We start from the raw sequence: 12,412 nt of genomic DNA on the forward strand, positions 1-12,412 counted from the left end.
TCTGGGGAAGGCTGAAGGCTAAAGCCTCCTGGTCTGAGAGTCGGGAAACCCGGGCTCCCAAATTTACAGCCTTTTGAACTTTTTCTGCATATGCCTAATTACGTTTATCTTGTGGGAATTTTACTTCCGTATTAATTCTGAAGGTAACGTATTTTCAAGTGTTTGAGGGGTTGTCGCCCCCAAGTATCTCCCTCCAACTGTGGGATAGTTAGAGTGTGCCTAGGGTAGAGGACTCGGAGAGCTTTGAGTAGGGGACTTCTAAATTGGTGTCTTACCTGTATCGTGTTGTTAGCAAAAAGACCTGGTTTTGTCATTTTTAGCTTAGTGACTTTAGGCAAAAAAATCACATAACCTCTTTGCACTCAGTTCCTTCATGTGAGGGATAAATGAGATAATAATAAATGTGAAAGTATAGTGCAGACTCTGAAGTTGTACATAAACGTTAAGCTGCCGTCCCTAAAGGTGGATGTGGTTTGGGGAGCACAAATCTGGCTCTTATTTCCTTTCTTAAAGTTCTTTCATTGATTTCCCATTGTCCTCTGTATAGAGTCCAACTATTTACCATAGCATACTAGGCTCTGTACTTTCTGGACCCTGCATATCTCCCTAGCTCACTGTCTCTCACTTAATTTTTTAAAAATTACTTTTAATAGGTCACATATATGATTTAGAATTCCAAAAATACAACAGGTATGCAGCGAAAGTCTTTCTTTCAGCCCTGATCCCCAGCCCCTTAGTCTTGCTATCCAGATCGACCATCCTTAACATTTTCTTATGTGTACATGCAAGGGTGTATGTTTACTTAATTTACTTAACCAATTTCTAGTTGATGGACGTTTATACTTATACTCGTTTGCCAATAAAAATAATGCAGCAGTGGCTATACCTGTGCATCCATTGTTTGGCACATGTGCATGTGTATCTGTAGAATAAATTTCCAAAAGTTACATTGCTTTTTCAAAGGGTATCTGCATTTTATCAATGTTTTTTAAAATTGAAGTGTAGTTGGTGTACAATGTTGTGTTAATTTCTGCTGTACAGCCAAGTGATCCAGTTATACATATATAGACATCTTTTTGATATCTGCATTTTAAACTTCAACAATTATTGCCAAATTGCTCTCCATTGAGGTTGTGCCAGTTTATACCCTTGCTAGCATTGTGTGTCTTTTTTCTTTCCTTTTAAGAAGGCTGAATTCTTTTTTTTAAATTCATTTTTAAATTATTTTTACTTTTTAAAATTTATTTATTTTTTGGCTGCGCTGTGCTGCGCGGCAGGTGTGGTCTTAGTTCCCCGACCAGGGAGTGAACCCGTGCCCCCTGCATTGGAAGCGCAGAGTCTTAACCACTGGACCACCAGGGAAGTCCCGACTGTGCCTCTTTTCTCACACTTTTACCAATTTACTGTGTTACCACACTTTTTTTTTTTTTTTAACCACACTTTTTGATCTTTTCCAGTCTGTTAAATATCTTATACTAATTGCATTTTACTTATAAGTGAGGCTGAACGTATTTTAGTATGTTTGGAGTTATTTGTATTTACCTTCTGGAATGTGTATACTCATATTTTTAACCCATATTTTCTATTGGATTGTTGATCTTTTTTACTGTGCAGAAGTTTATTTTTATGTAGTGAAATTTGTTAACCCTTTTTATGGCTACTGGGATATCATACTTAAGAAGGCATTGCTCGCTCTGGGACTGTAAATTAATTCTCCCATGTTTTCTTCTAGTACATTTGAAAATAAACCTTTTTTTTTTTCTTAGGCCATACCACATGGCTTGTGGGATGTGGGATTTTAGTTCCCCGCCCAGGGGTTGAACCTGGGCCCTCGGCAGTGAGAGCACAGAGTCCTAACCACTGGACTGCCAGGGAATTCCCCAAAATAAAACTTATATTTTAGTATAAGATACATATAGAAGAGTACACATGTTACAAATGAATTTTTGCAAACTGGATACACCTGTATAACTAGTAACCAGATCAAAAAACAGAATGTTACAGCATCCCTGAAGACCCTCTCATGCTCCTTTCTCCTCTCTCCGTATTTTTCCCATTAGCCTGACTACTAACACCATACATGAGCTTTGCATGTTTTTGTACATAATCTAAATGGAATCATGTAGTATGTATTCCTTTTGTGTTTGGCTTTTTTTGTCTCATATTTATGAGAACCGTATTTTTGCTAATAGTTATAGATTGTTCATGTTTCTAGTATTTATGGTTTTTAAAAAATATATATTTAAATTTTGAATACCTTAGGATTAGGGTAAGGTGGAAATTAAGTATCAATATCTGATAATTATTTTCCAGATGCTATAAAATCATTTATCAACAGTCTGTCTTTTCCCCTGTGATTGAAATATTCCACCTTTATCGTATACAGAATTCCTCTAACTATATTTAGGTCTATAGCTGGACTTACTATTCTATTCCTTTGTTGTAGCTCTCTTTTTATGTGCCAGTGCCACATTTTAAATTATTGAGGCTTTATTGTATCTTTTAATATCTTCTAGGACAATCTCCCTCTCAGTACTTGCTCCTTTCCTGCCATTCTTATTGTTTTTATTTTTTTCTCTATATGTAGATAAAAATCAGCTTGTGAAGATCCATAAGAATTACTGTTGGTATCCCCTCCCCCCTTTTAATCATTTGTTTCATCTTCTCTCCATCCTGAGGCTACTTAGGGGCCCAACCCTGAATCACCTTATTAGCATAGACTCAAGTGTGGTCAGAAGGGGCTCTTTATGAATAACCCTGAGTGACACTCCTGTCACTCAGAAAATTCCCAGGATTTTAAGAGCTCTGTTCCAGGAACCAGGGACAAAGACCAAGTATATATTTTCATTATACCACAAAAACATTCAGTGAAAAGCAGCAATTAGGAATGAGAGAAGAGGGCCTCCCTGGTGGCACAGTGATTAAGAATCTGCCTGCCAATGCAGGGGACATGGGTTCAAGCCCTGGTCCAGGAAGATTCCACATGCCGCGGAGCAAGTAAGCCCATGCACCGCAACTACTGAGCCCATGCACTGCAACTACTGAGCCTGCGAGCCACAGCTACTGAGCGCATGTGCCTCAATTACTGAAGCCCGCATGCCTAGAGCCCATGCTCTGCAACAAGAGAAGCCACCGCAATGAGAAGCCCATGCACTGCAATGAAGAGTAGCCCCCACTCGCCGAAACTAGAGAAAGCCCACATGCAGCAACAAACACCCAATGCAGCCAAAAAAATAAATAAATAAATTTATAAAAAAAAAAGAATGAGAGAAAAAATAAACAATAGTGTATTTTTGAGAAATAGTTGAGAAAAGACCGTTTGCTCAAAAATCCTGTTAACATTTTGTTTGGGAATTCCCTGGCCATCCAGTGGTTAGGACTCGGTACTTTCACTGCCGGGCTGGGGTTCAATCCCTTTCCGGGGAACTAAGATCCCACAAGCCTTGCAGTGAGGCAAAAAAACGAAAAAAAAAAAAAAAATTTTTATGTTATGCCTCATGATTACATCTATGGAGATGATGTAATCTGTTTCCTAAGAATTGAATCTTTGCATTCCAGGGATAAATCGCACTTGGTCATTCTGGATTCTACTTGCCGACATTTTGTACAGAATCTTGGCATTGATGTAATGTGAGATTAGTCTGTTTCTTCCAGCTTCATTTCTTGCCACTGACTACCCCCAGATCTACCCCAAGCTCTCCCTGTAGCGCTGTTTTTCCTTTAAGACTCAGCTCAATTGTCATCTCATATATTCATTCAGCAACATTATTGAGCACCTGTTGTGTATCAGACACTGAGCGGAAACTGGCAATAAATGAGTGAGCAGATAGATAAAGATCATCCTTAGTCTGTTGGCACATAAAGTGTTAAGTCTTGTTTCCTTTGGGAATTCTTACCTGAACCTCTTAGTCTAGCTTAGTTTATCTCTTATTCTCTCCTATAATAGAATTTTCAAAGTGGGTGGTCTCTAGAACCCTAGGTTTCCCCAGACTTTTTCAAAGGATCTGTGAAGTTAAAACTACTTTCTTAATAATACTAGATGTTACTTGCTCTTTTCACTGTGTTGATATTTGCACTCGTGGTGCAGAGGCAGTAATAGGTAAAAGTCCTGGCCCCTTGGCACAAATTGAGGCAGTGGCACCAAACTGTATTGGTAGCCATTGTATTATTTACCACTATGTACTTATAATTAAAAAAAGAAAAAGTCGTTTTTACTTAAAAATGTCCTTGATGACTTGGCAAGAACTATTAATTTTATTAAATATTAACCATTGAGTACACACCTTTTTAATATTCTGTGTAACAAAATGGGAAGTATGCATAGTGTTTCTGCTTCTCAAAGTATTGATGCTTACCTTGAGGAAAAGAACTTCTGTGATTGTTTGAGTTGTGAGATGCCTTTTTTCTCGGAACACTTTTTTCTCAAAAGAATGACTGAAAGACATACTATTGTTATTCAGACTTGGGTATTTCCAATATCTTCTCGAAAATAAAGTAATCTGTCACATCAAGGAAAATAACAATATTTGTTGGTATATTGATAATGTATATTATATAATGATAAAATTCAAGCTTTCAAGTGAAGTCAGAATTTTGGAAAACTTGTGTCTGCCATCATGAGCTTCACGGTTTCCCAGTGCTTAAAGACTTTTCTGATGAGATTGGAGGTGATATTAACAAATAGATTTTTTAAAATTCTATAGAATGTGTCAACATCGATGAACTGATATTATCCCAAAAACCAATGCTTGATATTACACAATCAGGCATAGATAAGATCTGTTCTAAGCACAAGATAGAGCAATGGATTTTAATGTTACAGAGTTCGAAAAATTCATTGTTAAAGCCTCAGATTCTGCATTGCAACTAACCTTTAAAAAACCACCAGTTTCTAGTTTTGGTGAAGGAAGACTATATACAATTTTTTTTCCTTACTCCGGCTGTGCTGCCCATATGCATTTTTAAAATAAATTTATTTATTTATGTATTTATTTTTGGCTGCATTGGGTCTTCATTGCTGCGGGCAGGCTTTCTCTAGTTGCGGCGAGTGGAGGCTCTTCCTTGTTGCGGTGTGTGGATTTCTCATTGCGGTGGCTTCTCTTGCCGTGGAGCACGGGCTCTAGGCACACGGGCTTCAGTAGTTGTGGCTCGTAGACTCTAGAGAGCAGGCTCAGTAGTTGTGGAACACGGGTTTAGTTGCTCCACGGCATGTGGGATCTTCCTGGACCAGGGCTCGAACCCATGTCCTCTGGATTGGCAGGCGGATTCTTAACCACTGTGCCACCAGGAAAGTCCACATTTTTTTTTAGCTCTTAAAATACTCCTTTTTCCTCCTGCATATCTGTGAGATTGCAGCATACTGAAAAGCCAGACATTAAAAACACTTGCAGAAATGCTAAACAGCGCCACTCTTCTCACTACATTTTTTGAAAATGTAGTCATTTTTCATAAAAATATATAATTTATGTTAAATAAAATGGGCTTATTATTTGTATCTATTTATTATTTTTGGCTGCATTGGGTCTTCGTTGCTGCTCTGGGGCTTTCTCTAGTTGCGGCGAGAGGGGGGCTATTCTTTGTTGCAGCGCGCGGGCTTCTCATTGCAGTGGCTTCTCTTGTTGCAGACCTTGGGCTCCCGGCACGCGGGCTTCAGTAGTTGCAGCCGTGGGCCCTATAGCACTCGGGCTTTAGTAGTTGCGGCACGTGGGCTCAGTAGTTGTGGTGCTTGGGGCTCTAGGACGCATGGGCTTCAATAGTTGTGGCGTGCATTGGCAGGTGGAATGTTAACCACTGCACCACCGGGGAAGTCCCTGGGTTATTATTTTTAAGTGAATTAATACATACTTAAAATTTTTTTTCAGTTAAAATTTCTAGGTTAATATTGCCAGATACAACCCATATAAACAAAAGCTCTTTAGGTCCTCAGTAATTTTTAAGAGAATAAAGGGTTCCTGAGACCAAAAAATTTGAGAACTACTGCCCTATAGCAATCTGTCATTGTCTCTTTAAACCGTCTTTTAAAAAATTGAGGTACAATTTACATGTAATAAAAGTGCTCACATCTTAAGTATAAAGTCCAATGAGTTTTTTTTTTTTTTTGCGGTACGCGGGCCTCTCACTGTTGTGGCCTCTCCCGTTGCGGAGCACAGTCTCTGGATGCGCAGGCTCAGCGGCCACGGCTCACAGGCCCAGCTGCTCCGCGGCATGTGGGATCTTCCTGGACCGGGGCCCGAACCCGCGTCCCCTGCATCGGCAGGCGGACTCCCAACCACTGCGCCACCAGGGAAGCCCAAGTCCAATGAGTTTTGATAAACAAGTAACATCTGTGTAACCAGTACTCGAGTCAAGCTCTAGAACATTTCTGTCAACCTAGAAAGTTCCCTTTGCTCCTTTCCAGTTAGTCCCCTAGCCCCTTACCTTGAGGCAAGCACTGCTCTGATGTCTATCACCACAGTTTACTTTTGTTTTAGAGTTTTGTGTAAGTGGAATCACACAGTATAGATTCTTTTCTGTCTGGCTTCTTCACTCAGTATCAAACACAGCTAGATGTTAAAGTGGTGAATGGATTTTATTCAGTAACTACTGAAAGCAGGGGAAAGAGGTGAGCTCCCTGACTCTTGTTAATGCATTGTATCAGTAATTCATGCTTTTTTATTGCTGAGTAGTGTGGCATTGTATTCCTCAGTTTGTTTATCCTTTCTCTTGATGGATATGGGGTTTTTAATTTGGGGGAATAAAATTGCTGTGAACCTTCTATGTCCTTTTGTGGCCACATACTTTCATTTCTCTAGGGTTAATAAACCTGTTATTTTCTTTTAACTTGTTAGTCATCTCTGCTGATCATTGAGCCTCTTAATGCCTAAAATGTATTGAGTTCTCAGTAATATTCTGAGTAAATTAGAGATGAGCTTAAACCTTGAGTGTTACCAGAACAAGATGTGTTATGTAAACGGCACTAAACTGGGAGTCAGAAAATCTCAATTCTAGTCCCAACTCTAATCAGCAGTGTAGTCCTAAACAAGTCGCACAATCTCTCTGGATTTCAGGTTTCTTCTTGTAATTGAAGGAATTCTGTTAAATGAACTCTAAGACTTTGTTATAGCCTGAATATTCTATGATTCTAAGCAGGAAGAATTGATGGAAGTCAGGTAAGAGTGAAGGATAGACTCTAAAATCTTTTTTTTTTTAATTAGTTAATTTTTTAAATTTTGGCTGCACTGGATCTTCATTGTGACACTTGGGCTTCTCTAGTTGTGGTGCGTGGGCTTAGTTGCCCTTTGGCATGTGGGATCTTTGTTCCCTGACCAGGGATCGAACTCACATCTCTTGCCTTGGAAGACAGATTCTTAACTAGTGGACCACCAGGGAAGTCCTGACTCTGAAATCTTGAGATAACAGATCCAATGGGAACTTGCTGTAGTAGCAGTTGTTATTTCCTAGTGTTGCTGTGAGAATATCAGGAAAAAGCTCATAATACATATTGTAGAGTTTACTTTCCAAAACAGTTTTATTGGTCAAGGATATCAGTGAGCAGTCCTTCAAATGAAAGAAATCAACAAATATAAAACTTGGCTCTTGTTAAAAATAAAAAACTGTTTTGTTTGGGATTTGGCTAGCTGTTCATGAAAAGGTGAAATGAAATCTGGAATTTTATATCTTTGATGATGTAGTTTCTAGAATTTTGGTCATTCACACAAGTAGATATTTAGAAAAGATACTGATTTGTTTTGTTGAGGAAAAGTAACTAATGGCAGAGAATGGCATTTGTTTATTGAAAAACTATGATGTATTAGACACTTTTTAGATCACCTAGAAGACCGTGGCCGTGATGCCTTCCAGAAATTGTCATTCATTTAAATATAAATCTAGGCTTTTAAAAAAATAACCCTTTAGCATCAATATGCTAATATTATGGAACTATTAATTCTTTTATTTAATATTAGTTCATTTAATATTAACAGAATAATAACTGTGAATGCTTAGAAGAAATTTTTAAAAAGTAAAAAATAACCCTTAACAGAACAATTAACTTTTGTGTAAATGGTTAGTGAAAGGTGTGTGGCCAGCCCACATTTTCTTGCTGTTCAAGGATTATGTTCTTAGTAATGATCTAGAGTTATTTTCTTGTGATTTGCAAGTCAAGTTTAGTTACTTATAAGTGTTTTTTCCTCTCTCCCTCAGATTTGGATCATACAGCTGATGTTCAGTGAGTATAGCTAGAGTTTATGCCTTTGCAACCACGTGCTTAACATAGGAAGGCTGATGTTTTAATCTTGATGTCCCGAGTTTTAATTTTTCTCCTCCTCTTTTGGTTCCTTTACGACATGCAAATGATGGTTTAAAAGCATCTGGTTTCAGTGTCATTAAACTGAGACCTTTGGTTTTGTATTTATCATGTTAATTTTATTTTGACTTTCCTCACAAGTTTTCTGCTTTGCAGTGGATTATATTACACAGGGCATGAATGTATTTCTTTAGGTTACACGCATGGGGAGATACTCTGGAGGAAGCATTTGAGCAATGTGCAATGGCCATGTTTGGTTATATGACAGATACTGGGACAGTGGAGCCCCTCCAAGCAACAGAAGTAGAAACCCAAGGTAACCAATTTATTCACAAGGAAGAAATTGTTATAGATGTTCAGTATTCTATGTAAATTCAGTATATGCTCACAGTAAGAACAACAAAGTTGATTATGAGCTTGTTCTTTCAACTAGCCTAAGAAATTCATTGCACTGTTAAATTCAAACCAGTTTTTTAGAGACAAGAGTTATTAAACATGATACTGTCATGGTTCTTTTTGATCCTGTGTAGGAGATGACTTACAATCTCTTCTGTTTCACTTTTTGAATGAATGGCTTTATAAATTCAGTGCTGATGAATTCTTCATAGCCCGGGTAAGCAAAAGTTTTTCTTTTTTACTGAGCAAATGCGTTCTTACCCATATTTTATAATAAGACTAGTGATTTAAATTAGAACATGTGATGCAAAACCAAGCCATACAGATGATGATTTGCAGAAATTATAATAACCATAGGCTCTTCTTGGATAACCTGAGTTTGCTTATGTATGTGCATTTTGTATTTAGATCTCTTATTATATACTTGTCACTCATCAGGATTGTGTGACAAGAACGCACCTATTGTTGCCACTGTCTCTGCACATTTTATGTCTCCCAAGTTTGAGCTGTATTTATGTCCATCCATATGTTCCTTTTGTCCCATTTGTAATTTGGCAGTTCTACCATGTTGGCCTAAGTTTAAAAATTGTTGCTTTTAGTTTTCCTTAACGTGAAAAAGGAAAAGCCAAATGGAGTTTACTTGTTGCCACCAACCTCCAGAGGGAACACCTCTCCAACCTCATTGTCATCTAACACACATGGCCTTCCTTGCTTTCGTAATTCCTCCATTCTCTCCCTTACCAGCTCCACTACATATATTCTTCCAGCTGGGTCATTCGTCCTACAGAACTGGGTCATTCATCCTACAATATTATATAAAAATAGGCTGAGAGTTTTGTCAACTCTAAATAAATAAAGCTGAAAAAAATCCAGAGTGATTGAAATCCTAGGTCATCCTCCTCTATGTATCTTACAGAAAAATTCTTTTGACTCATATTTTTAGATTGTACATTTTTAAGAATATGTCCCTTGAATATGTAAGAAAAAACTATTTCCTTGAAATATATAGTTTGTTATTCTGTTTTAGTTAACATTTTAGTTTTCTTTGCTTCAGAGAAGTTTTATGCTATTATCTTGAAAAGATGATAACCTAGACATGTTTTAGGAGCTGGTCTGTTATGAGCATATATTAAAATTAAAAGAAATTTTTTTTCTTCTTTAGGAAGTAAAAGTACTTAATATTGATCAAAGAAATTTCAAATTACGGTCAATTGGGTAAGTTTTGAAAACCTTTTAAGTAGCGGGTCAAGAAAGATGTTAAGTTATTCTTCAGTGAACTCAGTGGGCAGGAAGACAAATAGCAATGTTAAGTCAGAAGACCAGTTGCATCCCAGTAGGGCTTTGCAGGTTAAGCTTCTTGAGATACCTAGGAGCCAGGGTTCACCTCAGGTTTGGTGGACCAGAAACTTGTCAGAACAAAGTTGATGTGTGTTATTAAACAGGATTCCCAATTTGTTGATTTTTAGCACAAAAAATATATCATTGGTAGATGGCACAGATATTTGCATAAAGCTTAGCTTGGTGATGAGAAATGCTGATGCATCCTTTCTTATAGATCCTCACACCTGGACTCCATTTCCTTCTATTAACAAGTTATACACTTCCTTCCAGAGTTTGCAAACACTTGATTATGGCACTTTGATTGGATTTGGTGTTTTCCGAGTTTCTTCAGTCATTTAATGATATCTTTTAGGTGTTTTTTTTTTTTTTAACAAGTCTCTGTTTATTCATACTTAGATATAGGTTATTTTTACTCTTTTATTTTTGTGTACAGATTTACTTAACAATCGGTTTCTAGGACAGGTTCAGGTAACTAAAAAGCCTTTATAAGTAGTTTATATTCTCTAGACCCAAGGTATGCTGCAAACCCAATCTGGAGCAAAATGGGAAATAACATCTTTCTAAAGATAGGCTTAGAAATCCTAATCTAGTAATTTAAGATGTTTCCTTTCTCGGGTAGCAGGGCTGAGTTATATCTTGCTGCTAGGCCACCATTCACAGGGATAGCCAAGAAAACAGGGTACAGACCACCAAAAACAAGACCAACCAATTCACCTCGTGTGAAGGTACAGGTTTCACAATGCAAATCACCTGTATTCAAAGGTAAACTTACAAAATCTTTGTAAGATACGTGTGCCGTCAAAAATGGGATCTCTGCCATTGCTAAGCCAGCAGGTATATGAGCCTGTGTCACATGTAAGATTCGTCGAAAAAGACTATCTGCTATTAGGCCATAGAGGGCAGCATTAAGTCCAACATATGTTGATCCATTTTCAAGAAGATTCCTTTCTGTTTTGGAATTTGGTTAATTTTTCTGGTTGTGATATCAATTAAGTTCTCCTTGACAGTATCATCTGGTTCACGATTTTCCATCTTGAGCTTTACACTTTCCTCCCAGCACTCACTGCCTCCTCTGGTCTTATTCAGCCACGTGAGGGCTCACTCCAACCCTTACGCAGCTCTTTTAGGTTATTTTTATATAGAGCTTATCTTTTCTATTTTATGTTGAATTTTTTTAGTTTCTTTTTGTAAAGTGAGAGCTTTTATTATCTCCTCCTTCCTTTTTTTATGGGTAAGAAAACAGGGTTGTCCAAGGGTACTTAGCTAATAAATAGTTGAACAGAATTTTAAAACGTTGCTCTTTCTACTACTGCTTCTGCTACTGTGATCTTCAGCCACATTAGTGTTGAAGGGAGAGAGGGTGTTCATCCCAGGTTCCAGGGCGGTACCTTTCTAGGGCCTTCCATGTACACACCATGGACATTTTTTGAAAAGTTATAAAATACAAACCAAGTTCAGACTGTATTACAGAATCTAGTATTCTGCCTTTATGGTGTTCAGACGGGCTTTCTCCAGTGGAAGATATTAATTAGTTCTGTAGTCCTGAGTACAGTGAAAATTTTGAACATGCTACTCTGTTGTGAACCAATATTCATTAAACAATGTTTATTGAGAATCTACCTATGTACATTATGCTAGGACACTTTTTTTTTTAAGAGCAACTATCAACCTTCTTGAAATGGCTGTTGTACACATAAGTCCCTCAACAGCTGTATCTGCTAACAATCAAATTGAAATTTATAGCTCCCTTCCCCCTCCATCTCTTTTGGCTTTCTAGTATCTAAACCACATTTATAAGGCTTATTTTAAAATGTGGAAAGAGAATAAATGTTAAATTCTGGAAATCTTAATCATGTTTCACTTTTCCTTCTCAAGGTGGGGAGAAGAATTCTCATTGTCCAAGCACCCTCAGGTATGTTTTTAAATCCAGCCATTAGAAACATTTTATACTACCTTACCATAAAGTCAGTAAATGTGACAGTTAACTAGTTCTAATAAGTTGGTGTAAAGTCCTAAATTTTTCTCAGACTAATATGACCTGTTGGGACATATTATGTTAAAACACTGATTTCACACACCTGATTTGGAGGATTAGGAATCAGCACTTGGGTCATAGGGTCAGGTTTGTTACAGAGTTGTGGGGTGTAAAAATCCCTTTGCCTTATCGAGTTTTGATGTCCTCCCCCGTAATGAAGGTGTTGGACTAGATGTTCTCTAAAGTGTCTTCTGCCTTTTGTGCTTCTCCAGATTCAGTATTTGCCAGCATGTATGGCTTCGCTCTATACGAGTTAAATCTGTTGGAATAGGGGTAGGCAATTTTTTTCCTAATGTTTTGTGCTTTGTGGGCAGAGAATGATGGAAGAGCAACTATTCAACTCTTCTCTTATATAT

The 12,412-nt window shown here is 37.7% G+C and overlaps 1 protein-coding gene and 1 pseudogene across 6 annotated transcripts in view; one reads left to right on the forward strand and one right to left on the reverse strand.

Annotated features, from left to right (window-relative positions):
* The window catches only part of ZBTB8OS (zinc finger and BTB domain containing 8 opposite strand), a 130,274-nt gene that overhangs the window by 333 nt on the left and 117,529 nt on the right, over positions 1-12,412 (forward strand). For all 6 annotated transcript variants that reach the window (XR_009565926.2, XM_060308414.2, XM_060308421.2 and 3 more), the window contains exons 2-6: positions 8,182-8,206; positions 8,479-8,600; positions 8,815-8,897; positions 9,843-9,895; positions 11,897-11,933. Coding sequence is in view for 5 of the 6 variants with exons in the window: in XM_060308414.2 (XP_060164397.1) it covers positions 8,182-8,206; positions 8,479-8,600; positions 8,815-8,897; positions 9,843-9,895; positions 11,897-11,933 (320 nt within the window). In the remaining variant the exon portion in view is untranslated. The remainder of the gene's footprint in view (positions 1-8,181; positions 8,207-8,478; positions 8,601-8,814; positions 8,898-9,842; positions 9,896-11,896; positions 11,934-12,412) is intronic.
* On the reverse strand, positions 10,461-11,142 carry LOC115860726 (transmembrane protein 126A pseudogene; annotated as a pseudogene).

This window comes from Globicephala melas, chromosome 1 (assembly GCF_963455315.2).
Source record: "Globicephala melas chromosome 1, mGloMel1.2, whole genome shotgun sequence".
NCBI classification, from domain to species: domain Eukaryota; kingdom Metazoa; phylum Chordata; class Mammalia; order Artiodactyla; family Delphinidae; genus Globicephala; species Globicephala melas.